The sequence below is a fragment of the Stegostoma tigrinum genome, chromosome 12 (assembly GCF_030684315.1).
Source record: "Stegostoma tigrinum isolate sSteTig4 chromosome 12, sSteTig4.hap1, whole genome shotgun sequence".
Taxonomy (NCBI): Eukaryota; Metazoa; Chordata; class Chondrichthyes; order Orectolobiformes; family Stegostomatidae; genus Stegostoma; species Stegostoma tigrinum.
Genome location: NC_081365.1, coordinates 20,368,586 through 20,396,489, shown reverse-complemented (window position 1 = coordinate 20,396,489; position 27,904 = coordinate 20,368,586). Strand labels below are relative to the sequence as shown.

General features: G+C 44.6%; 1 protein-coding gene across 1 annotated transcript in view; it reads left to right on the top strand.

Moving 5' to 3' along the window:
* The first annotated feature begins 11,424 nt into the window (after positions 1-11,424).
* The window catches only part of chaf1b (chromatin assembly factor 1, subunit B), a 53,612-nt gene continuing 37,132 nt past the window's right edge, over positions 11,425-27,904 (top strand). The window contains exons 1-4 of the mRNA XM_048541502.2: positions 11,425-11,507; positions 17,865-18,000; positions 21,274-21,406; positions 25,447-25,567. Coding sequence (XP_048397459.1) covers positions 17,875-18,000; positions 21,274-21,406; positions 25,447-25,567 — 380 coding nt within the window. The 5' untranslated portion in view covers positions 11,425-11,507; positions 17,865-17,874. The remainder of the gene's footprint in view (positions 11,508-17,864; positions 18,001-21,273; positions 21,407-25,446; positions 25,568-27,904) is intronic.

Below are 27,904 nucleotides of genomic sequence, written 5' to 3'. Positions count from 1 at the left end.
CAGATGCTGGAGAATCTGAGATAACAAAGTGTGGAGCTGGATGAACACAGCAGGCCGAGCAGCATCCTTGGAGCACAAAAGCTGACGCTTTGGGCCTAGATCCTTCATCAGAAAAGTGGGATGGGGAGAGGGTTCTGAAATAAATAGGGAGAGAGGGGGAGGCGGGTCAAAGATGGATTGAGGAGAAGATAGGTGGAGAGGACAAGAGAATTGCAGCGGGAGAGAGATCCCCTGAGATTTGTCCGGAGGGAAGAGGGTAACTTCTTCAGGTTAGGCATCCCTGGAAGAGGCGTCGCAGTGAGGTTAAAATTGTATAAGAGATACTGGGAACGTCCCCCTCTCTCCCTATTTATTTCAGAACCCTCTCCCCATCCCCCTTTTCTGATGAAGGATCTAGGCCCGAAACGTCAGCTTTTGTGCTCCTGAGATGCTGCTGGGCCTGTTGTGTTCATCCAGCTCCACACTTTGTTATCTCATTATCTCTGCAGGGTCACTTTTGATTGTGCAGTAGATGCGATATAATAGTTTTCCAAAAGCCCTTCAACATGGTTCTGCTTGACTAAGATCAGAACATGTGGAATTAGAGCAAAAGGGTAATTGAATAGAGATCTGGCTACAAAACAGAAAATGGAGTACAGGGGTTTAGGGTAGCTACTCAAATGGGTAAAAGGTAGAGAAAGGGATGTTCCACCGAGACTGTTGCTAGAATTGCTTTTACTTACAACTAACATTAACATATTCAAATATTCATGGGCACAACCAAATTGGAAGGTGTAGCTAATGCAAAGAGAGATTGAAACAAAATTCAAGAAACATTAACAGACTGACAGAATGAGTGTGTAAGTAGCAAATTAATTTCAGGTAATTAAGTGTGAGGTGGTGGATTTTAGGAGGAAGAATTGCTTGGACAATAAAGTCTGAACGGGGCACAGGAGCAAAGAGCAAAAATCCTTAGGATAGTCGCATAGGTAATAAGGTCATTAAAAGTCAAATCAAGCACTTAGTCTGTTTTAACAGGGATAGGATTGAAAAACATTAAGGGATAATGGTAGAGATCTTTAAGATAACAAAAGGATTGGAGAAACAATGGAGATCTTTAAGATAACAAAAGGATTGGAGGGTAGTCAAGGGAAATTATTTTCCACTCGCAGATGAGACAAGAACAGTGGGTCCCAATTACAAATAAGTTGTTAATAAGTTCAAAATGGAACTCAGGAGGAGCATTATTACCCAAAGGGTGATCAGCATGTTGAATGGGCTACTACAACGACTAGTTAAGGCAATTGGTATAGATGTGTTTCAGGGAATGGTGGATGAGGAAATGAATGGGAACAAAATCGAGAGATGTAGGATTAGATGAATTGGGGTGTGAGGGATATTGTATGGAGCATAAATAGTTACGGAGACTATTTGACCTGTTTCTGCACCATATACTTGATGAAACAAGTTGATGAGTGCAGCATTGGATGGAAGCTCCTGCAGTGGACTTAGAATTGGGTAGCAAAAACACAAGTTACTGGAAAGGGCACATGGTATTGGGGGCAAAGTACTGACTTTGACTGAAAATTGTCTGGCTGACAGGAAGCAAAGAGTAGTGATAAACGGGTCCCTTTCGGAATGGCAGGCAGTGACCCGTGGGGTACCACAAGGTTCAGTGTTGGGACCGCAGCTGTTTACGATATATATGAATGATATAGACGAAGGCATTAAAAGTAATATCAGCAAATTTGCTGATGACACAAAGCTGGGTGGCAGTGTGAAATGTGAGGAGGATGTTACGAGAATACAGGGTGACTTGGACAGGCTAGGAGAGTGGGCGGATGCATGGCAGATGCAGTTTAATGTGGATAAATGTGTGGTTATCCACTTTGGTGGCAAGAACAGGAAGGCAGATTACTACCTAAATGGAGTCAAGTTAGGTAAAGGGGAAGTACAACGAGATCTGGGTGTTCTTGTACATCAGTCAGTGAAAGCAAGCATGCAGGTACAGCAGGCAATGAAGAAAGCTAATGGCATGCTGGCCTTCATAACAAGAGGAATTGAGTATAGGAGCAAAGAGGTCCTTCTGCAGCTGTACAGGGCCCTGGTGAGACCGCACCTGGAGTATTGTGTGCAGTTTTGGTCTTGAAATTTGAGGAAGGACATTCTGGCTATTGAGGGAGTGCAGCGTAGGTTCACAAGGTCAATTCCCAGAATGGTGGGACTATCATATGTTGAAAGATTGGAGCGACTGGGCTTGTATACACTTGAGCTTAGAATGGTGAGAAGGGATCTGATTGAGACATATAAGATTATTAAGGGATTGGGCACTTTGGAGGTAGGAAGCACGTTTCCGCTGATAGGTGAGTCTAGAACCAGAGGACACAGTTTAAAAATAAGGGATTGGCCATTTAGAACAGAATTGAGGAAAAACTTCTTCACCCAGAAAGTGGTGGATATATGGAATGCTCTGCCCCAGAAGGCAGTGGAGGCCAAGTCTCTGGATACTTTCAAGAAAGAGATGGATAGACCTCTTAAAGATAGTGGCGTCAAGGGTTATGGGGATAAGGCAGGAACAGGATACTGATTGTGGATGATCAGCCATGATCTTATTGAATGGTGGTGCTGGCTTGAAGGGCCAAATGGCCTACTCCAGCACCTATTGCCTATTGTCTAAAAGCTCAGCAAGTCTGGCACCATCTGTGAAGAATAAATCAGAGTTAATGTTTCAGGTCCGGTGATCCTTCCTTAGAACTGATGGCGGCTGGGAAAATGTGGGTTTTTATGCAGGAAATAGGAAGGGGGATGGGGTAAGGAGTAGGCAAGAAGACAAAGGATAGAGCCTGAAGAGAGAGAAGAGCAGTTGGATCGACAAAGGAGGGTGAATAGTTGTTAATGGGGACTGTTAGTGACTAATAACAGGTAGTGTGTAATGGCAGGTTATGTGATGACGAGGCCTGGTGTGTGGGGTAGGGCACTAGGACATGGGGGAGTTTAGGCCCTAAAATTATTGAACTTGATATTGAGTCCAGAGGGGTGCAGGGTCCCCAGGTGGAAAATGAGGTGTTGTTTTTCCAGCTTGTGCTAAGCTTCACTGGAACACTGTGGCAAACCAGAGGCAGAGACGTTGGCCAGGGAACAGGGTGGTGTGTTAAAGTAGCAGGCAACAGGTAGCTCAGGGTCTTTTATGTGAGCAGATTGCAGATGTTCTGTGAAGTGCTTGCCCAGTCTACGCTTCATTTCCCCCGTGTAGAGGAGACCACGTTGTGAGCAGTGAATGCAGTAGACTAGATTCTGGGAAATGCAGGTGAAGTGTTACTTCACCTGGAAGGTATGTTTGGGCCCTTGGATACTGGGGAGGGAGGAGGTAACTGGGCAGGCGTTGCACCTTCGCTGGTTACAGGGGAAGGTGCTGTGGTTAAAGTGGGCATGTGCAGGGCATTAAGATTAGGAATAAATATGCGGTACTGTGTATTATAAAAACTAAATGGTTGTAGGTTACAGGGCTCATAACAACAGGGAGATAACTCAGTGAGACCAACACAGAAATATACAGCAGCAGAAAGGAAAGTTAACTGGATCCTAAAATATGTAGCCAGAGGGATCGAGCAGGAAATTACACAGAGTGCACAAAGCAAATGTATGGTCACACCTACATCTGTACTACAGAAAGAATAGTCAGAAATCATAAACAATCTACCTTTTCTGAGATTTCCAACTCAAATGAAAATCTCTGGATCTTCAACTCCAGAAGGAAGTCTCATATTAGGAACAGAAGAGTTAACAGTAAAGGATGGAGAAACTTCTATTGTTATTAATTGTCTGTTTACTGTTTTACAACAGATTTCCTTGCACTTAACAGAAACATAGTAAATAGGAGCAGGAGCTGGCCATTTGGCCCATCAAGCCTCTTCTGCTATTCAGTCTGATCATGTCTGATCATCCAACTTGGTGTTCTGTCCCTGCTTTTGTTCCATATTCTTTGATCCCTTTTGTCTTAAGATGTATATCTAATTCCTTCTTGGAAACATTCAATGTTTTGGCCTCAACCACTTTCTGTGGCAGAGAATTCCACAGGCTCACTTCTTTCTAGGTGAAGAAATTTCTCCTCATTTCAATCCTGAGTAGCCTACCCTGTACCTTTAGATAATGACCTTCAGTGATGGGCTCCCTGATCATTGGGAACATCCTTCCTGTGTTTACCTTCTCTAGTCCTATTAGAATTTTATCAGTTTCTGTAAAATCACCCCCTCATTTTTCTAACCTCCAGTGAATATAGTCCAAATCGATCCATTCTCTCTTTATATGCCAGTCTGCCATCTCAGAAATCAGTCTGGTAATCCTTTGTTGCACTCTCTCTGTAGCCAGACCATCCTTCCTTAGATAAGCAGACCAAAACTGCACACAATACTCCACGTGCAGAGGCACAAAGGCCCTGTACAGTTACAGCAAAACATCTCTAGTTGTGTACTCAAATCTTCTCACTATCAGGGCTAACATACCATTTGTCTTCTTCACTGCCTGCTGCACCTGTTTGCTTACTTTTAGCAACTGGAGGGCAAAAACATACAGGTCTTGTTAAACCTTCCCCTTTCCCAATCTATTGCCATTCAGATAATCTACATTCCTGTTTTTGCTACTGAAGCCGATAGCTCCACTTTATCCACCTTATACCATGCATTCACCCACACATTCACTTGTCCCAGGCACACTGAAGCATCTCTGCATCCTCCTCACAGCTCACCCCGCACCCAGCATTTTTGTCACCTGCAAACTTGGAGAAATTACATTAGATTCCTCATCTAGATCATATATTGTGAATAGCTGGCATCTAAACACTGGACTCTGTGATACACCACTGGCTGCCAATCAGAAAATGGCCCATTTATTCCTACTGTTTGGTTCCTGCCTGCCAACCTTTTCTATATACATGTCAGTATGCCACCCCCATTCCCATGCACTTTAATGTTACATTCTAATCTCTTATTTGGGACATTAAATTCACGCCAGGTCTTGTCTGTTTGACCAGAAAATGAACTCCCAACTACATTCTGCCTGATTGCTAACAGTGAAAGTTTATCTGTACTGGTGTCTACATCTCCTGTTCTCCTGTCTCTCTCTCCCTGGGAGTCTGACGGAGTCCATATGTAACGAGCAAGAATATTGTGATAATGTTGAGTGATTTGGACAACACTGCTGCATGTGACGGATTGGCCACAGATACATGCCAATTTGATGATGTTTATGTTTAGAATCACACAGTCAGGGCTGGATTATAACATGCTGAGTCACTAAATTATGACAAGCTTAAGAGCCCCATAGCATTATTTTAAAATGTGTATTGTTCTAACAGGAAACACACTGAAAATAAAAATATCAAAGTTTTATTGTTGCATATTTAAAGTAAAAGAAATACAATGCATTACAAACTACTTTCAAATGAAAACAGTTTTTTTTGAATTAACATGCATGGAAACCTTTTTATCTCCAGCAAAATGACAGTACTTTTAAAGAGCTGTACTTGCTAAACAGAAACAGCATACAAGTTCAGGCAGTAAGCGTTGTCTCCTCTCCACCTATCTTCTCCTCTATCCATCTTCTATCCGCCTTCCCCCTCTCTCCCTATTTATTTCAGAACTCCTCTCCCTCCCCCATTTCTGAAGAAGGCTCTAGGCCTGAAACGTCAGCTTTCCTGCTCCTATGATGCTGCTTGGCCTGCTGTGTTCATCCAGCTCTACACCTGGTTATTACAAGTTAAAGCATTTTCTTTTGTGATTTTGGATAGCAAAATCACAGATAAATCACAAAATCACAGAAGTTTTATAGTACGTAGGGAGACCATTTGGCCCATCGTGTCTACACTAACTCTTCAAATGTGCATTGTGACCTTGTGTCATTTCCCTATAGTACTTTTGAAAGCCTCAACGGAATTTAGCTCCACCACATTTCTAGGCAGTGTACTCCAGACTCATTGTGCGAAAAAAGATTTTCTCACATCAGATTTGCTTTGTTTATACATCATTTTAAATCTGTGACCTCTCATTTTTGATGATCAGTCCAGTTTATCCTGATCAACTATATCTCAGTCCCTTCATGATTTTTAAAAACTTCTCCCCCAGTGAAAAGCAAGTTTATCAATTTCTATGTACGTCATGGTTCATGCAGACAGCTATACTTAGAGCATTGTCGTCTGCAGTTCACTCTTGATGTTCTTCAACTGTACAAATGACCTATCTCCTGCACAGTTTGTTAGAATTAGGCTGAAAAAGAGCTGCATTACATTAGGATAACTGACTAATTACTGGGTACACATCTTGATGGCATAAGTGTCCTTTATTTGAATAATTTTCCTTCATATTAGCTTGAAAATGCTTTGGTTATTCAATGAGATTGACATAAGATTGTTAGCAGAACACTTTATCAAAAAGCTTTACATGTTCACACAGCTGTTTTCTGAGGAAATCTCTGCGCAACATTTTCATATATGATTGATCTTTTCTTCAACTTGACTACAAGGGTGTTTATCATAGGAATAAAGGATTTCAATCAAGCTTGTCTCTTGTAGAAAGCCTTTAATTAGCATTAAGTGTATTATCATTGATGTCTTTTTCTTCTCAAACTGTTCCTTTTATTCACGCCATGGACTGGCATGCAGCTGAAGAGATGGCAGTTGGTCGCAGAGTTGCTGCTGATAACCACCTCCCAGGCAGTACAAAGGATAACAGTGCACAATCAAGATGACTTTCTCAAAATAGTATCAGAGATAATGGGAACTGCAGATGCTGGAGAATTCCAAGATAATAAAATGTGAGGCTGGATGAACACAGCAGGCCAAGCAGCATCTCAGGAGCACAAAAGCTGACGTTTCGGGCCTGGACCCTTCATCAGAGAGGGGGATGGGGAGAGGGAACTGGAATAAATAGGGAGAGAGGGGGAGGCGGACCGAAGATGGAGAGAAAAGAAGATAGGTGGAGAGAGTATAGGTGGGGAGGTAGGGAGGGGATAGGTCAGTCCAGGGAAGACAGACAGGTCAAGGAGGTGGGATGAGTTTAGTAGGTAGATGGGGGTGCGGCTTGGGGTGGGAGGAAGGGATGGGTGAGAGGAAGAACCGGTTAGGGAGGCAGAGACAGGTTGGACTGGTATTGGGATGCAGTGGGTGGGGGGGAAGAGCTGGGCTGGTTGTGTGGTGCAGTGGGAGGAGGGGACGAACTGGGCTGGTTTAGGGATGCAGTAGGGGAAGGGGAGATTTTGAAACTGGTGAAGTCCACATTGATACCATTAGGCTGCAGGGTTCCCAGGCAGAATATGAGTTGCTGTTCCTGCAACCTTCGGGTGGCATCATTGTGGCACTGCAGGAGGCCCATGATGGACATGTCATCTAAAGAATGGGAGGGGGATTGGTTAGGGTTAGGGTTGTGCAAAGAAGTAGCTGTACTTTTCAGTATTTAAATGCTTTCCAACCAGTCAATTTCACAAAGCAATCAATTCAGAAGAGATATATAAGATGCTAAAGAGGATTGACAAAGCAGATGTACAGTGGCTGTTTCCTTATGTGTGATGAGAGATCATATCTTTCAGGTAAGAGCTGGCAGATTTAAAGCAGACAAGGAGAACCTTACTTCTCTCAAACGTCAGCGAAGCTGTGGCATTCGCCTGAGAGTATGCTGGATGCCAAGACATTACACTAATTTAAGGAGGAGGTGGAAGGATTTTTATTATTAATGGGTTTAAAGGTTATGAGAGTGGGCAGGAAAGTGCAGTGAGATCAGCCACGATTGTATTAAATGGTGGAACAGACTCAAGGGGCTGAATTGCTGAATCCTGTTCCTAGTTCTTATGTAGGAATAGAAGTAGGCCATTCAGCCCAATGAAATCACAGCTGATGTGATAATCCTCAAGTCCACTTTACTGCATTATTCCCATAACCTTTTAATCCCTGTTTAATAATCTGTCTATCTCTGCCTTCAGCATAGCTAATGACCTAGCATCAACATCCCTCTGCGGTGAAGAATTCCACAGATTCACTATCCTCTGTGACATAAAATTCCTCATCTCTGCCCTAACAGAGCAACCTCTCATTCTGAGATTATGCCCTCAGTTCCTAGACTCTCTCATAAGAGGAAACAACCCTTCTGCATCTGCCCTCTCAAGTCTCCTAGGAATCTTGTATGTTTCAATAAAGTCATCACGCAATCTTCTAAACCCCCAAACAGTTTGTAAACATGCTCGCCAAACTGGTGGGTTTGGTCGCAAATGTTTCATCACCGCGCTAGGTAACATCATCAGTGTGCCTCCGGTGAAGCATCAGTGTTCTGTCCTGCTTGTTATTTACATGCCTCGGTTTGCTGGGGTGTTTCCGGTTCTGTTTCTCAGTGGTTTGTACACAGGGTCTAATTCAATGTGTTTGTCAATGGAGTTCCAGTAAGAGTACCAGGCCTCCAGGAATTCCCTGGCATGTCTCTTTTCGACTTCTGCGATTATGGATGTGTTGTCCCAGTCAAACTCATGTCCTTCTTTGTCCGTGTGTAGTGAGACAATGAATCTATAACCTAAATAATCGCAGGCTCTGGTGCTTTTTGAATCCTGGAGAGGAATACTATAATTAAAAACAGGAGGATTTTTTACAAATGAAGGCAACAACTGCACCCTCAAGATTTTGAAAGACACCAATTATTACAACAGCTGGAACACCCTAAAAATGAAATTAGCCTCAAACACAGGCTGAGTCAAGCCAGTGATAATGGGAACTGCAGATGCTGGCGAATCCAAGATAATAAAATGTGAGGCTGGATGAACACAGCAGGCCCAGCAGCATCTCAGGAGCACAAAAGCTGACGTTTCGGGCCTAGACCCTTCATCAGAGAGGGGGATGGGGTGAGGGTTCTGGAATAAATAGGGAGAGAGGGGGAGGCGGACCGAAGATGGAGAGAAAAGAAGATAGGTGGAGAGGAGAGTATAGGTGGGGAGGGGATCGGTCAGTCCAGGGAAGACGGACAGGTCAAGGAGGCGGGATGAGGTTAGTAGGTAGGAGATGGAGGTGCGGCTTGGGGTGGGAGGAAGGGATGGGTGAGAGGAAGAACAGGTTAGGGAGGCAGAGACAGGTTGGACTGGTTTTGGGATGCAGTGGGTGGAGGGGAAGAGCTGGGCTGGTTATGTGGTGCAGTGGGGGGAGGGGACGAACTGGGCTGGTTTTGGGATGCGGTGGGGGAAGGGGAGATTTTGAAGCTGGTGAAGTCCACATTGATACCATTGGGCTGCAGGGTTCCCAAGCGGAATATGAGTTGCTGTTCCTGCAACCTTCGGGTGGCATCATTGTGGCACTGCAGGAGGCCCATGATAGACATGTCATCTAAAGAATGGGAGGGGGAGTGGAAATGGTTTGCGACTGGGAGGTGCAGTTGTTTATTGCGAACCAAGCGGAGGTGTTCTGCAAAGCGGTCCCTGAGCCTCCGCTTGGTTTCCCCAATGTAGAGGAGGCCACACTGGGTACAGTGGATGCAGTATACCACATTGGCAGATGTGCAGGTGAACCTCTGCTTGATGTGGAAAGTCATCTTGGGGCCTGGGATAGGGGTGAGGGAGGAGGTGTGGGGGCAAGTGTAGCATTTCCTGCGGTTGCAGGGGAAGGTGCCGGGTGTGGTGGGGTTGGAGGGCAGTGTGGAGTGAACAAGGGAGTCACGGAGAGAGTGGTCTCTCCGGAAAGCAGACAGGGGTAGGGATGGAAAAACGTCTTGGGTGGTGGGGTCGGATTGTAGATGGCGGAAGTGTCGGAGGATGATGCGTTGTAACCGGAGGTTGGTGGGGTGGTGTGTGAGAATGAGGGGGATCCTCTTTGGACGGTTGTGGCGGGGGCGGGGTGTGAGGGATGTGTTGCGGGAAATGCGGGAGACGCGGTCAAGGGCGTTCTCGACCACTGAGGGGGGGAAAGTTGCGGTCCATGAAGAACTTGGACATCTGGGATGTGCGGGAGTGGAATGCCTCATCGTGGGAGCAGATGTGGCGGAGGTGGAGGAATTGGGAATAGGGGATGGAATTTTTGCAGGAGGGTGGGTGGGAGGAGGAGCCTCCGCCGCATCTGCTCCCACGATGAGGTATTCCGCTCCCGCACATCCCAGATGTCCAAGTTCTTCAAGGACCGCAACTTTCCCCCCAGTGGTCGAGAACGACCTTGACCGCGTCTCCCGCAACACATCCCTCACACCCCGCCCCCGCCACAACCGCCCAAAAAGGATCCCCCTCGTTCTCACACACCACCCCACCAACCTCCGGATACAATGCATCATCCTCCGACACTTCCGCCATCTACAATCCGACCCCACCACCCACGACGTTTTTCCATCCCCACCCCTGTCTGCCTTCCGGAGAGACCACTCTCTCCGTGACTCCCTTGTTCACTCCACACTGCTCTCCAACCCCACCACACCCGGCACCTTCCCCTGCAACCGCATGAAATGCTACACTTGCCCCCACACCTCCACCCTCACCCCTATCCCAGGCCCCAAGATGACTTTCCACATCAAGCAGAGGTTCACCTGCACATCTGCCAATGTGGTATACTGCATCCACTGTACCCAGTGTGGCTTCCTCTACATTGGGGAAACCAAGCAGAGGCTTGGGGACCGCTTTGCAGAACACCTCCGCTCGGTTCGCAATAAAAAACTGCACCTCCCAGTCGCAAACCATTTCCACTCTCCCTCCCATTCTTTAGATGACATGTCCATCATGGGCCTCCTGCAGTGCCACAATGATGCCACCCGAAGGTTGCAGGAACAGCAACTCATATTCCGCCTGGGAACCCTGCAGCCTAATGGTATCAATGTGGACTTCACCAGTTTCAAAATCTCTCCTTCCCCTACTGCATCCCAAAACCAGCCCAGTTCGTCCCCTCCCCCCACAACCAGCCCAGCTCTTCCCCCCCACCCACTGCATCCCAAAACCAGTCCAACCTGTCTCTGCTTCCCTAACCGGTTCTTCCTCTCACCCATCCCTTCCTCCCACCCCAAGCCGCACCCCCATCTACCTACTAACCTCATCCCACCTCCTTGACCTGTCCGTCTTCCCTGGACTGACCTATCCCCTCCCTACCTCCCCACCTACACTCTCTCCACCTATCTTCTTTACTCTCCATCTTCGGTCCGCCTCCCCCTCTCTCCCTATTTATTCCAGTTCCCTCCCCCCATCCCCCTCTCTGATGAAGGGTCTAGGCCCGAAACGTCAGCTTTTGTGCTCCTGAGATGCTGCTTGGCCTGCTGTGTTCATCCAGCCTCACATTTTATTATCTTGGAATTCTCCAGCATCTGCAGTTCCCATTATGCCAAATCAAAAACCAAGCTGCGATTTGAACCTCCCCTCCTGGTGGTGGCGCCGTAGGGTCGCTGTGTTTTTCTCGACAGCGTCGTGTCGCATCCCTCTTGGCCTTGGAGGAATGCAGGTCTTGTTGGCGTTGGAGGAGTGTGGTGGGTGGTTACCTGGGAAGCGCGCGCGGGAAAGTGAACTGTTCCAGAAATAGGAACGTTGATCCGGGACAGGTAAGGGGATGCTTAGGGATGTAGCTGCACAACTGCTCAGTGTGAAACATTCATCTTTACATTAACTTCCTGCTTTTTAACACACATATATATACTATAGTAAATATATATATTCACTTGCTCAGGGGGGATGCAGCTAACAGCTCCAGTTTTGAACCCCTTTGTCATTCAATTCACTGGTTGCTGCAATATATTCAGGGCTTGCTTCTTAAAGCCCTCATTGTTAAATGTAATCATTGCCCTCCCCTCAGTCATTTATTAAGCCTTTCTAATAAGGTCTGTCCGAAACTTTTTTCAAAGTTTTAAAAAAGTTTGTGTACCCTATTCTGGAGTTCGATTGACACAAAACTGCATTCCAGATTGTTTTTGCAGATAGATTTTATGGGATTGTTGCAAAGTTTGCCCTGTATCAAACTTTTTTTCTTCTTCCCAGTTGCCTAGAATATGTTGTTGAGGCCAATATTGCTAAACTACCGCTAACTTCTCGTTTGTGTCAGTCGATATTTTTCTTAGCTCACTTTTTTTTCCACTTGGTAGGCCTTATCATTGCAAATTTGTGCAAATATCAAGATGTCGTTGGGAATTTTGATCAGGAAATTAGACGGCAGGATGCATTTTAATTAAGGAGCTGGACATCGAATATTGTCAGCCTTATGAAGGTTGAGCAAAACGTGATTAGGAGTATTATATTGGAGGCACAAAGCAGGTCAGTTAGGATCTGTAGAAATCAAACCCGTGTTGCTATTTTGGCGGTAGCAACTTCATATGTATTTACTGAGATGGTGATTTTTTTTTAGGGAGCTGGGCATTCAAAGAGAACTGTTGAAAGGCTTGAATTAAGGATTCAATAAAGTGCTTCAGATAAGGTGTAGAGAATTATTCAGTTATCGAACTGGAATAGAGCACATGTGTGGTCTTTGGTAGTTTGGCCTTTGAGCCAGGAAGCCCAAGTTCAAGTTGCATTTGCTGCAGGGATCTTTTATAACATTACTGAACTCATTGGTTAGAAATTACCTAGATCTGGAATAGAACTGATTTAATGTTTGCACTCCTGCCAGAAGGCTGCCAGCACCATCAAAGACCTCTTCCCATCCTGGTTATAATCTCTTCCAACCTCTTCTGTCAGACAGAAGATACATGTACCAACAGGTTCAAGAACAGCTTCCCCACTGTTATTAGACTTCTGAATGGACCTCTTGAATTTCAAAACTAATGTTGATCTAGTTTTTCGTGCACCTTTGCAGCTGTAACTTTGTGATCTTCACTGTTCTATCACTTGATGATTTGTATGGTATGATCTGCCTGTGCTGCTTGGAAAACAAAACTTTTCACTATACCTAGGTACGTGTGACAATAATAAATCAAAGTGAAAATCGGGTGCATGCTGATATATATTGGGTGTAGAAGGGTCAGATGTCATGTAAGGAAAGAGCAAGTGCATTTAGACAGTCTTGCAATCTCATATTTCCTAGACCCTGCCCTCTTTTAGTGCTGTAGGTGATGAGACTGACAATCATCCAATACTTATTCCTGGCACAAACAATACTGGTGAAACTCAGCAAGTCTTGCAGCACCTGGAGAGAAACAAAGACAGTTAACATTTTGAACCTGATCTGATTCTTCTTGAGGCATACTTTGAGTCTTAAATTTTTCCAGCATCCGCAGTCTTTTGCTTCTGTTTCTGACCTTTGTTTGTTGTGTGCACGCCAAGAGAAGGGCGGTGGAGAAGATTGCAACTGTTTCTCTCACTCAGTGCACACTTGTTCCAGCAGGGTGTCACTAAATAGCATTCAGATTCCCTGTCTGATCACAGTATGTTTCCCCCCTTCTCTTTTACAAGGGGTTGGGGGGGGGCAATATTCAGGCTAGCTGACTTCAGCCAAAAGAACACAGTCTGTGGATTACATCTGGCACCTCATGGATCAATTGACTCGGTACCATAACGGGTGGTACATTTCCCCACTGAGTGCCAGAATATTTAATGAATCTCTGCCATTCTTGATGCCTTAAGATCTGATTGAAACAATTTCAATGTTACTAAAACCACACACAAATCTCAATAACATATTCCGTTTCAATCTCTTTAAAACCAGTTGATCTGTAGTCCAGGGAGGGTATATTGTAGAAAGGAATTCTTTCCGGTTAACTGAAGCATATAAAGGTTATGCTAGAATTGGAACAAATGATCTTTAGCTAGGACTGATTAGGGATAGTCAACATGGCTTTGTGCGTAGGAAATTGCATCTCTCTAACTTGATTGAGTTTTTTGAAGAAGTAATGAACAGCATTGATAAGGGCAGAGAGGTGGACCTGATCTATATGGCCTTCAGTAAGAGGTTTGACAAGGTTCCTCATGGTAAACTGGTTAGCAAGGTTAGATCACATGGAATACAGGGAGAACTAGCCATTTGGTTACAGATCTGACTTGAAGGTAGAAGGCAGGTCGTGGTGGTGGGGGGTTGCTTTTCAAATTGGAGGCCTGTGACCAGTGGTGTGCCACAAGAATTGTTGCTGTGTCCACTACTTTTCATCATTCATAATAAATGATTTGGATATGATCGTCTGAGTTATGGTTTGTAAGTTTGCAGATGACATCAAGATTGGAGGTCTAGTAGACGGCGAAGAAGATTGCCTCAGATTACAGTGGGATCTTGATCAGATGGACCAATGGTTCGAGGAGGGTAGATGGAGTTTAATTTAGATAAATGTGAGGTGCTTCATTTTGGAAAGGCAGATCAAGGCAGGACTTACACACTTAACAGTAAGGTCCTTGGGAGTGTTGCTGAACAAAGAGACCTTGGAGTGCAGGTTCATAGTTCCGTGTAAGTGGCATTGCAAGTAAGCAGGATAGTAAAGATGATGTTTGGTAGGCTTGCCTTTCTTGGTCACTGCATTGAATATAGGAGGTGGGAAGTCAAGTTGCGTTTGTATAGGACATTGGTTAGGCCACTTTTGGAATTCTGCAATCAGTTCTGGTGTCCCTGCGAACAGCAGGTTGTTGTGAAACTTGATGTTGCTAGGGTTGGAGGGTTTGAGCTACGGGGAAGAGGCTGAATAGACTGGGGCTATTTTCCCTGGAGTGCTAGAGGCTGAGGAGTGACCTTATAGATGTTCGTAAAATCATGAGGGGCACAGATAGTCAAGATCTATTCCCAGGCTGGGAGAGTCCAGAACTTAGAGGGCATAGGTTTGAGGTATGAGGGGAAAGATTTAAAAGGGCCCTAAGGAACAACTTTTTCCTCACAGGATGGTGCTTGTATAGAATGAGTTGCCAGAAGATGGGGTGGAGCCTGGTACAATTACAACATTTAAAAGGCATCTGGCTGGGTATATGAATAGGAAGGAATTGGGCCAAAAGGTGGCAAATGGGACTTAATTAAATTAGCAAATCTGGTCAGCATGAATGAGTTTGACCAAAGAGTCGGTTTCCATGCTGTACAGCTCTATGACCCTAATTGGTGGTGAGGGAGGTGATGGGAGGATGGTAGGTAGGCCTCCAGATATGAAGGTCACAGTCAGTCAAAGCATAATGCCAATTCCACGTTCAATTTTTAACAGTCACAGCAGTGTGTAAGAAGCATAAAAATAAATTACACTCTGACCATCCCAGCAACATTAACACACAGTATGACTGCCACTGCTCAAGAGTCAAATAGCAGGTTACTGCCTATTGATAAGTCCGGAGTAAAGATGCAATACCATAAATATTGAGCTGATTTGGCAGTATCCGTGCAGAGATGAAGGTAGGGTTACCATCGAGTTTTGAGAAGATTTGGAGCTCTGGTTGAGGTTCTGGATGTAACTTCGCTCACTGAGCTGAAAGGTTAGTTTTCAGACATTTCATCACTAATCTAGGCAGCATCATCAGTGAGCCTCCAACAAAATGCTAGTGTTATGTCCCGCTTTCTATTTATCTGTTTTAGGTTTCCTTGGGTTGGTGATGTCATTTCCTGCGTTGGTGATGTCATTTCCTGTTCTTTTTCTCAGGGGATGGGAGATTGATTTGGAGCCAATGTGCTTGTTGATGGAGTTCAGGTTGGAATGCCATGCTTCTAGGAATTCTCGTGCATGTCTCTGTTTGGCTTGTCCTAGGATGGATGTGTTGTCCCAATCAAAGTGCTGTCCTTCCTCATCTGTATGTAAGGATACGAGTGATAGTGGGTCATGTCGTTTTTTGGCCAGTTGATGTTCAAGAGGCATCAGGGTAGTCCACAAACCCACCAACACACTAAAACAGCAGCTAATGAACTTATAAGACCCTATACAGACAACAAGCAAAACGAACGTCATCTACAAAATACCTTGCCAGAACTGTGACAAACACTACATTGGACAAACAGGCAGAAAGCTAGCCACCAGGATACATGAACATCAACTAGCCACAAAACGACATGACCCACTATAACTCATAAACTTACATACAGATGAGGAAGGACACCACTCTGATTGGGACAACACATCCATCCTAGGACAAGCCAAACAGAGACACACACGAGAATTCCTAGAAGCATAGCATTCCAACCGGAACTCCATCAACAAACACATTGATTTGGAGCCAATCTACCATCCCCTGAGAAAAAGAACAGGAAATGACATCACCAACGCAGGAAATGACCACCAACCCAAGGAAACCTAAACAGATAAATAGAAAGCGGGACATAACACCAGCACTTCGTCGGAGGCTCACTGATGATGTTACCTAGAATGGTGACGAAACGTCTGAAAACTAACCTTCCAGCTCAGCGAACAAACTTACATCTAGGGTTACCATTTCAGGCTCCTGGCTTTTACCACATAGCCTGCCATTACATACTACCTATTGTTAGTCACTAACAGTCCCCATTGATAGATATTCACCTTCCTAGCCAGGTTGGTATCAACTCCTTTGTCTACCCAAGTGCTCTTCTCTCTCTTCGGACTCCATCCTATCGTTTACTCCCTACCCAGTTCCCCTCCCTATTTTCTGCATATTTCCCTGCTACCATCAGTGCTGAGGAAGGGTCACTGGACCTGAAGCGTTAACTCTGATCTTTTCCTCACTGATGCTGTCAGACCTCCTGAGCTTTTCCAGCAACTTCTGTTTTTGTCTCTGGATTTTCTGAATGTTTCCGGCATTTTTATATTGTAACCACCTTTCAGTCCGGATGGTTTGGCTCGTTATTGAGAAATAACCAGAAATCCAAAACTAGCACTTATTTGATATTTACAAAATGCAGCATCTCAGTGTTGGTACAGCGTGGAGTTGGAGGAACATGGCAGTTCAGGCAGCATCAAAGGAGAAGGAAAGTTGCTGTTTCAGGTTGGGACCCTTCATCAGGACTGGGGAGGGGGAAGGGAGCTCAGAAATAAATGGGGGGGTGGGTGTTTGGGCTGGGGGAAGGTAGATGGAATGGTGATTGGTGGATGCAGGTTGTGGGTTGCCGAAGTTGGTCAGTGGGAAAGGGCGGGTGGACAGGTGAAAAGGAAGTTGGACAGGTTGTCAGGTCTAGTATGAGGTCGGGGGTGAGGACATTTTGAAGCTGGTGAACTCTGTGTTGAGGCTGTTGGACTGTCAGCTCCCGAGGCAGGATATAAGGTGGTGTTCCTCCAGTTTATGTGTGGCCTCATTGTGACAGTGGAAGAGGCCCAGGATGGACATGTCCCCGTGGGAGTGGGAAGAGGAGATGAAATGGCTGACAACAGGACAGTGGTGTTGATTGGAGCATAGAGTGCAGATGCTCCATGAATCTGTCACCGAGTCTACGCTTGGTCTCTCCGATATAGAGGGGACCACATCAGGAGCAATGGGTGTGGTGGACCAGATTAGAAGATGTACGGGTGAATCCCTGTCATATTTGGAATGATTGTTTGGGGCTTGGTTGGAGGTGAGAGGGAGTGTAGGGGCAGGTGTAGCGTTTTGTGCAGGTGCAGGTGATGGTGTGGGGAGGGAGTCTAGGAGAGCGCGGTGCCTACAGAAAGCAGATAGGGATGGGGAGGGAAATATCTCTTTGATGGGCTAGGATTGCAGATGGTGAAAGTGGCGGAGGAAGATGTGTTGAGTTTGTTGCAGCAGCTCAATGTAAACTTTGCAGTGAATGGAGGGCTAAGTAGAAAGAGGTTTATTCTCTGGTTGCCAATGCACGTGAGAGTGCTTGATGCTGAGTTTGCGCAAATTCTTCCTTTCTGAGTGTTGGTGTTGTTCAGTGATGAAGGCAGGAGAAAAGCATCCTGGAAACTTGTCACTGCTGGAATCTCTCCGTGGGAATCTGAAAGCCCCTGAGAAACCGACTGGGAGTCTCCAAGCAGCTCACGTTTTCTGTTGTAATGTGTAATGATTGCTGAATGGTAACTTTGCTCTCCCCTCCCACACTCCCTCAGCTTGAGCAGCATGAAGTTTGTCACGTGTGAAATAGCATGGCACAACAAAGAACCTGTATACAGTGTTGACTTTCAGCATGGACCAGATGGAAGAACTGATCGATTGGCCTCCGCAGGGGTAGACAGTGCAGTTCGGGTAAGGACTTGGATTGCTGCTGATTTGAATATTTTTGCCGGAGAACAAGTTGGAATTTGGGATGTTGGGCTGTAATTAAAGAGGTTTTGGACAGATGGCACCCTTTGTTTAAATGCGCATCACCCAAAGAAAGAATGAGAAATCTTGTTCCCCTCTCCCTCAAAATGCTGTTTTTGTAAACAGTTTGTTCTGCAGCATCGCAACGGAGTTTACTTGGCTTTGGTTGTTTCAGTTTGTGCACATTGCTGGTAAGGCCAACATTTATTGAATACTCTCTTAATTGCTTCAATAAATGTTGACCTTACCAGTGATGTGCACAAACTGAATCAATGAAAGCAAGATGGACCGCAATCATGTCAGGGAATGAATTCCAGGATTTTGACCCAGCAATGGTGGAGGAACGACAATATATTTACAAGTCAGGATGGTGAGTGGATTGGAGGAAAACTTGCAGGCTCCCATGTATCTGCTGCCCTTGCAGTGGATTGCTAGTTTGGAAGGTGCTATTAAAGAAGCCTATTTGGCCCTTTGAGCCTAATCTGTCATTCATCACAATCGTAGCTGATTGTCCAGCTCAGTAGCCTAATCCTGCTTTCTCAGCGTAACCTTTGATCCCATTTGCCCCAAGTGCTATATCTAGTCACTTCTAGAATACATTCACTGTTTTGGCATCAACTACTTCCTGCAGTAATGAATTCCACAGACTCACCATTCTTTGGGTGAAGAAATGTTTCCTCATCTCCGTCCTAAATGGTCTCCCCCTAAATCTTCAGACTATAGTTCTGGACACACCCGCCATCAGGAATATCCTCCCTGCATCTACCCTGTGCAGTCCTGTTAGAATTTTATAAGTCTCTGTGAGACCACCCGCATCTCATTCACCTGAACTCCAGCAAAAACAATCCCAGCCTAGTCAATCTCTCCTCATACGTCAGACCCACCATCCCCAGAATCAGCCTGGTAAACCTTCGCTTCTCTCTCTCTCTCTCTCTCTCTCTCTCTCTCTCTCTCTCTCTCTCTCTCTCTCTCTCTCTCTCTCTCTCTCTCTCTCTCTCTCTCTCCCCCCCTCGCGCTCTCTCTCTCTCTCTCTCGCTCTCTCTCTCTCTCGCTCTCTCTGTGTGTGTGTGTGTGTGTGTGTGTGTGTGTGAGAGAGAGAGCACCTCAGAATAGGAGACCAAAACTGCACTCCAGGTGTGGTCTCTCCAAGGCCCTGTATAACTGCAACACCACATCACTGGTCCTGTACTCAAAACCTCTCGCATTGAAGGTCAACGTAACATTTGTCTTTGTTAGTGCCTGCTGCACCAGCATGCTTACCTTACAGCGACTGGTGCACAAGGACACCCAGATCCCACTGTACAGTCCCCTCTCCCAATTTACAGCCATTCAGATAGTAACCTGCTTTCTTGTTTTTGCTTCTGAAGTGAATAACCTCACATTTATCCAGACAATGCTGCATCTACCATTGATTTGCCAACTTACCCATCCTGTCCAGATCATGCTGGAAGATCTGTGTATCCTCATCACAGTTCACCCAACTTGGTATCATCTGCAAACCTGGAGATGTTACATTTTGTCCCCTCATCCAAATCATTAATATATATTGTGAGCAGCTAGGGTCCCAGCACCAATCCCTGTGGCACCCCATTAGTTACTGCCTGAATATTGGTAATTCAGCAGTGGTAATGGGATTGAATGTCAAGAAAAGATGGTTAGGTCTCTCTGGTTAGAGATAGACATTGCCTGTCATTTGTCTCTTGTGATTGTTACTTGCCACTTATCAGCCCAAGCTTGGTCTGACAATATTCTCATACCATATGATGAACTGAAGAGTTTGATGTTTGGCTGCCGGGAGCCTCAGGCAGACACTAGCATGGTTTCTTCAAATGTGTTTCATCATAGGCTTGTGCTGTGATCTGCTGGTCTCCCCTGTCTTTGAGGATGGTGATAGTTGTGGAACCGTCTCCTTGGCTATGTTGTACGTGTGTACTACCGCTCGTAACCGGATGTCATAGGACATTACAGCTCTGATCTGATCTGGTTGTGAGATTGCTTGGCTCTATCTATCCCATACTGCTCCCACTTCAGTTGTACTTGTAACACCTGTATTCAGCGTCACCAGTTTGGCAAATCATTCTTAGGTGTGCTTAGTGCTGCTTTTGGCATACCCTTCTGCAGTCTTCACTCAGATTCAGTGAGTTTGACTATGTCGGGCTGTAGTTTGTCCAGTCTGTGAGACAGCTCTGCCACTTCAGGCACAGGAGTCCCATATGTGTGTACAGAAGACTTCGCTGCGTCGACTGGTTAGGGTGTGTCTGAATGCTAAGCCTAAGTCAGTGTTGAGTGATCCTCAAAGTTTCATCTTGTAGTGTCAAATTTTGATAGAATCGAGTGGCTTGCTAGCTATTTAAAGGACAGTTAAGGATTAGCCTCATTTTTAGTATGTTTGAATTCAGGGTATTAATGAGCAGGTTGTTTCTAAATGGACTTAATTTTTATTCCAGTTCTATTTAATAAAAAGAGTTAATTGGGTGTTTAAACCTGAATTTCTGGATTATGAATACAGCCCTCTGTGTTACTAGCCCAGCAACAAGCACTATGCTGCCATACCTTGCTGATGCTGGCAACTTGAAACATTAATACTGAGGTAGCTTTATCTGAATTGTGTTTCATTGTGTTGAAGACTGCTTTGATTATTTACATGCTGATGCAGTTAGCTTCCTGTTATGCAGAGGTACTGTTCTGCTGTAAAGTTGGTAACAAGATAGACCACAAGTCTGTGAACATGAACCATCCCTGTCATCTCTGTGTCAATCGTTGTAGCTCACCCAGAGAAAGCTGGCAGGTAGAAGCCATTGCAAACTTTTTTAAAGCCTACAGCACCATTACCTCATTTATTCATTTAAAAAAAAATTCTCCATGTCTGTTTTCTCTCTTCTCCTCAGTTTGGGGATGGTGCCTTATTGTCTGAACCCCCTTTGCTCATGACAAAGGGATCCTTGTTTATTTGTGAACTTTAGTGCTTATAAGGTCATTGTGAGATCTCCAGTCAGACTGTCGTCTTGTTCACAAGTAGACACTAAAAAGGCTTGACAGTTTCCCTTACTCTGACTGCGACACAGCAGCACAATATAACACTCTCAATTTAACACAGCTGTCAGGATTTAACCCAGGGTCGTCTTGGTTCGGGAGGAGGGAGGGGTTAATGCTCATTGTAAGCACTGGCTGTGATTGAGCATCTAAACCTGCTTCATCACCATTGCTTTCTTGCAGATATGGAAGGTAGACGAAGGCCAGGATGGAAAAGCGGTGGTGGATATTTTATCCAATCTGGTCCGTCATACGAAAGCTGTGAATGTTGTACGATTCTCCCCGAATGGTGAGGTTCTTGCATCAGGAGGAGATGGTAAGTGAAACTTTTGGATAATTATGGTTGAGGGAAATCATTGGCTTTGTAAATGCAAAATGGAACTCTTGGTTATTACCTCAAATAACTACACTGAAAGATTTCATCTTTTAAATGAAAGTATACTTTTATTGTGCGAGAATTAAGCAAAGCAAAGTCTATTAGCTTAACGTTTTTCAAGCACTTACTGAAAATTCCAAAATTTCATCAGATTACTTCCTGCTACGTTTCAGTTCCTACCAAACTGTTTCTCTTATACCGAATCTGAGAGTCAATTCGCTTGAAACCAAATCAAGGCATGCCACAGATCCCAGGAATTCACTGATTCTTTTCACTTTGCTGCCATTCTTTGAAGCGTGAGAGACCTTGGAATCCTTCTGCTAGCGTTCAGCCAGGCAATCCTTTAACTCTGTTTTAAGCACCTCACAAATGTGTATCCCCACCTTAAAAATGGGTCTCAAAGCCTTCTTGATTAGTGGTCGAAAGCTCCTTTCTCTGGCCTGTTGTTGCATAGCTCTTCCGAGCTGACTCCTGGCATCTTTCTGTCTTATTGCCTGTATCTGTTTGAAAAAAAGGACCAATAAGCTTTGAACACAGAGTACTAAAAAGGATAATACTGATCTCCCAAGCAATGTGGCATACTTGGATGTTTGCCATAGAAATGTCAATTGTTTACCTTTTTACCTTCAGAGTAACCTTTAGATTATAGGCTTCTCACAAATAATTTTTTTCATTTAGTCTTGAGATGTGAGTGTTGCTGGCTGTTCCTAGTTGCCCTTGAGAAGGTAGTGGTCAATTGTCGCCTTGAAATGTTACAGTCTGTGTCCTGCAGGTAGATCCACAATGCTTTTAGGGAGAGAATCGTAGGATTTTGACCAAATCTATATGTCATCGATAGTCACAGGTGAGATGCTGGAAGACTGGAGGTTGGCTAATGTATTGCCACTATTTAAGAAAGGTGGTAAGGAAAAGCCAGGGAACTATAGATCAGTGAGCCTGACGTTAGTGGTGGGCAAGTTGTCGGAGGGAATCCTGAGGGGCAGGATTTACATGTATTTGGAAAGTCAACGTGGCATTATATGTGGGAAATCATGTCTCAGTAACTTGATTGAATTTTTTTGAAGAAGTAACAAAGAGGATTGATGAGGGCAGAGCGGTGGACGTGATCTATATGGACTTCAGTAAAACTCATGGTAAACTGGTTAGCTCAAGTGGAATACTGGGAGAACAAGCCATTTGGTTACAGAACTGGCTTGAAGGTAGAAGACAGAGGGTGGTGCTGGAGGGTTGCTTTTCAGATGGGAGGCCCGTGACCGTCAGTGTGTCAAAAGGATCAGTGCTGGGTCCACTGCTTTTTGTCATTTATATAAATGATTTGGATGTGAACATAGATGGTATGGTTGGTAAGTTTGCAGATGACAACAAAATTGGAGGTGTAGTGAACAGCAAAAAAGGTCAGTCAGATGGGCCAATGGGCCGAGAAGTGGTACATGGAGTTTAATTTTGATAAACATGAGTTGCTGCACTTTAAAGGCAAATCAGGGCAGGACTTATACTCTTAACGGTAAGGTCCTGGGCAGTGTTGGTGTGCAAAGACACCTTGGAGTGCAGGTTCATATTTTCTTGAAAGTGGAGTTGCAGGTTGACAGAAAAGTGAAGAAGGCATTTGGTATGCTTACCTTTATTGGTCAGTGCATTGAGTATCTGAATTGGGAGGTCATGTTGCGGCTGTACAGGACATTGGTTAGGCCACTTTTGGAGTACTGCGTTCAGTTCTGGTGTTCCTGCTATTGGAAGGATGTTGTGAAATTTGAAAGGGGTAGGTTCAAAAAAAATTTACAAGGTTGGCGCCAGGATTGAAGGCTTTGAGCTGTAGGGAGAAGCTGAATAGCCTGGGGCTGTTTTTCCTGGAGTGTCGGAGGCTGAGGGATGAAATTATAGAAGTTATAAAATCGTGAGGAGCACGAAAAGGGTGGATGGACAAGGTCTTTTCCCTGGAGTGAGGGAGTCCAAAACTAGAGGGCATAGGTTTGATGTGAGAGGGGAAGGATTTAAAAGGAAACTCAGGGGTAACATTTTCATGCAGAGGGTGGTGTGTGTACGGAATGAGCTGCCCGGGGGAAGTGTTCGAGCCTGGTACAATTACAATGTTTAAAAGACACATGGATGCGTATATACATAGGAGGAGTTTAGAGAGATATGGGCCAAATCCTGGCAAATGGGGCTAGATTAATTCAGGATATCTGGTCAGTGTGGATGAGTTGGACAGAAGGGTCTGTTTCCATGCTGTACTGCTCTGTTACTCTAATTGAGGTAACGTCTGTTTTATATGCTGTACTGTTTTTGTCAAGAAATTCAGTGATTACAAGTTCCTTTTTAGCTTTTATTTGGTGACAACCCATGAGTAATTCAGATCTCCTTAGCTTATACTCTGAAACATTTTTGAGATGTCTTAAACTGGCTTCTGCAAACAAGTCTAGTTTAGAAATGTAATGCTAGATTGAATTATTTTTCCATTATCTCAGAAATGCAAGAAAAATTTTACTTCTTTGTAGCGAAATTACTATCCTTGGGAAACTGTTCAGAAGACTCTTCACTAACCGTCACCCCTGGCTGTACAGAAAGGTTGCAATCCGCAAAATACTCCTCCTCCTGCTGCTGCACTCTGGATACGAAACCAGGGTGGTATATTGCCGATACCTGAGAAAGCTTGACTCTTAACATTACCATTGCTTACAGAAGATCCCCTGGCGCATCTGGACGGGTCATCGTGAGTGTTGTATCCATTCTTGAGTGGCAACTGCACTGCACAACATTGGAGTCTCAGGTTGGCTTGAGGAAATACTTCAGCGACACCCTTTAGTTCTGCTTGAAGAAAATTGGCTTTGATGTCCTCTGCTGTGATCTGGACTGCCCTCATTGTGAGCCCTGTTTCACGAAGGTGGTGCAGCTTTTGAAATAGGACAATTGATGAAGAACAAAGGGATGAGAGCAAGGACAAAGCTCAAGAAGTTGCACGACCCTTCGTTGACCAATGAACTGACTGATGCCACTATGGAAGGTTACGTGTCTCTCGGTCTTTCCCTCACTTGGACTCATGGCAAGCGTCCTCATTGTATCGAGGGGCTGTTGGTCAGTTAATAACCCCAGGACAATGAATTGCGCTTAGTTTGTGGTTATTTGCTGGTTACGTAATCTTTTGATTCCATTATCTACATTGAAAATTAATGGTTATCTTCTTAAAAAAAACAGGAATTATGAAATTGCATAATCTCAATGAAGTGCTAAAATAGCGTACTTGTAACTGATTGGAAAGTTTGGCATAACTAACATTGCTTTGCCAAACTTTTTATAATAGTTCCTTGACCATTTGAATGTTGTCGTGGCCACTTACATGGGTGAAAATGTAAAGGTAAAGTTGCTATGGTCTTCCTGGACCATAGGGCTGCTCTCCTATTGGAAAGGGATGACTCATGGAATGGTTTAAATCAAGGGTCACCATTGCCATGGGTAAGGGGCGAGGTTCAGAAGGAAATGTCTCAGTCAGTGACCAAAGTTTTGATCTTTGCCCAGAATATATGTTTGCAATACCTGGATGCAGCCAGAATGCACTCAAGAACATTGAGTGTTCTGGTTTCTTGACAACTTTCTAACAGGAGCGATACCTTCAGGAATCCTTCAGCCTGAGACAATGGATAGAGAGTTGGAATGTTTGCTGAGAAATTGCTCAATCCTGCACAGTGTCAGGATCCACCAGGTCTGTTTTAGGAAAGAAATCTGTGCATTATCACTCGTCAACAGAGACTTGAGAATTCTGTTGCTGTAGCAACCTCGATCAGACCAGCGATTGTGTAGGAGTGCCCCAATCTGTGTTGCTTGATGTGGTACCGTGTGGAGGGTTGGGAAAGAGTTTCTAATCCGTCCCAGAAACCAGATACTCATTAGTTGCTCGGCTTTTTGCTCACTGAAGTGATTTAAAATGACCAAAATGCTTTCTGTTTTATGTTTTAATGGTCGGACCCTCTGTCCTTCTTCCGCAGATGCGCTAATATTGTTGTGGAAACTGAATGACAGCAAGGACATCAAAGAATCTGAACAAAACCTTTTTGAAGAGGATGCTCAGTTAAATAAGGAGAACTGGACAGTACTCAGAACTTTACGGTAGGGAAAATTCTTCCAGCCCTTTTCGTCACTTTTATGACAACATAGCCTTTTGTAAACTGTGGTACATAATGTACAATCAGGGTGGGATTAAAGGGAGGACTCAGTTTATGGTGAAAATGTAATTTACTTTCACCCTATAAAGAAAGTTAGCGTTAGTCAGTGGGTTTGAGAAATTGGAGAAATGCAAAACTGTTGGCTAAATGTGAATAATGTCTCACTGAAAAATAGAGCATCTTGTGGAACTTACCTAGCAAGAATACTTCCCCAAACAATGGAATACCAGATTAGAAGGCCACAGGCCGAGAACAAGGGGATGTCCAGTTAAGACGGGAAGTAGGAGAACTGTCTTTAATCAGAGGCTTGTGAATATTTATAATGGTCTACTCCAAAGAGCAATGGGATATTCAGTTGTTGAGTGCATTCAGCTCTGAGATAGATTTTTAAATACAAACAGAAACAAGGGATGTGGGGATAGTACAGCTGAGTGGAATAGAAATTGAAAATTGCCATGATTTTGACTCTTAATTGGAAGTGATATTATATCTGCCTCTGACACTCACGACTACCCTGGATTTTTTTTTGAATCGGCTAACCTGTTTCTTCCACTCAGAAATCTTGTATATTTGTACAAAAACAGCCCAATTTGCCTATTTGACTCTGACAGTATAGACCCCACTTTCTGTCTCTTGGTCATTAGGACCATTGGTTATGCCTTTTCAGTAACGTTGCAAAGTATTTGTGAAACTAATGTGGATCATCCAATCACTCCAGCATGATCTCCAGACTTCCATCACCCTTAGAGTGAAAGATGCCTCTTCAATTCCCCTCCAATTCTTCAGCTGGTTATTTTAAATCTTCCTCCAGCTGCACCTCCACCCGCAATGGTTATTGCCTCCTCTGCTTAAGGGAATTTGGTCCTTCTATTTACTCTGCACGAGCCCTCCATAATTTTATTCATCTCAATTATACTTCCCCTCAATCACTTCTGCTGCAAAGAAAAACACTCCAGTCTCTTCAGCCTTTCCCCATCGCTACAGTTCTCCTCCTGCGGCCATATTTACGCAAATCTCCTTGCTGCCATCTCCAGTTTGACCATGTCCTTCCTGCAATGCAGGGACCAAAGCTGTACACAGTGCTCTAGCTGTGGCCTAGCTAGTAGTTTCTACATGTACCTACCCTGCTCCTGCATAATAAGGGACCATGTCCTGTGTGTGCCAGCTTAATTGCAACATCTACCTGCCCTCCTACTTTCGGGGATTGGTGGACATGCCCTCCTAGATCCTCTGTTTTATCCATCTAAGGAACTTTCCAGTTATTGCATATTCCCTCATGTTGTTTGTCCTCACAAATGTGTTCATGCTGATCCGGATTGACTTTTGTTTGCTCCTTATTCTACCCACTGATCAGTCACTTCACTGCTTCCTGCCATCTCCAGTTTTGTTTTTGACTTGTCAACCACATGACCAATTTTTTGCATCCGCTGCGAACTTCTTAGTCATGCCCTTATATTTATGCCTAACTGACTGGATTTTAACCGTCAGAATCAAGGGACTCAGTATGGGGCCCCTATGGATTCCCACTGGAACTAACCTTCTTCAGACATCAGTCACGCCCGTTTGCCTCCTGCCAATGAGCCAATATTTAGACCTGGGCCTTTGAATCTGTGGCCTTTTACTTTCTTTGTCAGCCTGTGGTATGGGATCGACTAAAATCCTCCTAGATTATATCAGGCATGTCACCCTCGTTACGTCGTCTTGTTACCTCATCAAAAAAAAATAATCAAAGCAATCTGATGTGATCTTTCCTTGTCACCATGCTGACTGTTCTTGGTTAATTTGTGTCTTCTGTAAGTTTGGTTTTTTTTTAATTAATTCACTCTTGGGATGTGGGCGTTGCCAGCTGGTCAGCATTTCTTGTCCATCCCTAGTTACCCTTGAGAAGGTGGTGGTGAACCGCCTTCTTGAACTGCTGCATTCCTCCTGCTGCGGCTTGATCCATAATTCTATTAGGGAGGGAATTCCAAGATTTTGCCCCAGTGACGGTGAAGGATTGGCAGTATATTTCCGAGTCAGGATGGTGAGTGACTTGGAGGGGAACTTGGAGCTGGTAGGTGTTCCTATGTATCTGCTGCCCTCGTCCTTCTAGATGGAAGTGTTTGTGGGTTTGGAAGGTGTTGTCTGAGGATCTTTGGTGAATTTTTTTTGTGCACCTTGTAGATAGTACACACTGCTGCCACTGAGCATTGGTGGTAGAGGGAGAGAATGCCTGTGGATGTGATGCCAATGAAACAGGCTGCTTTTATCCTGGATGGCGTCAAGCTTCTTGAGTGTTGTT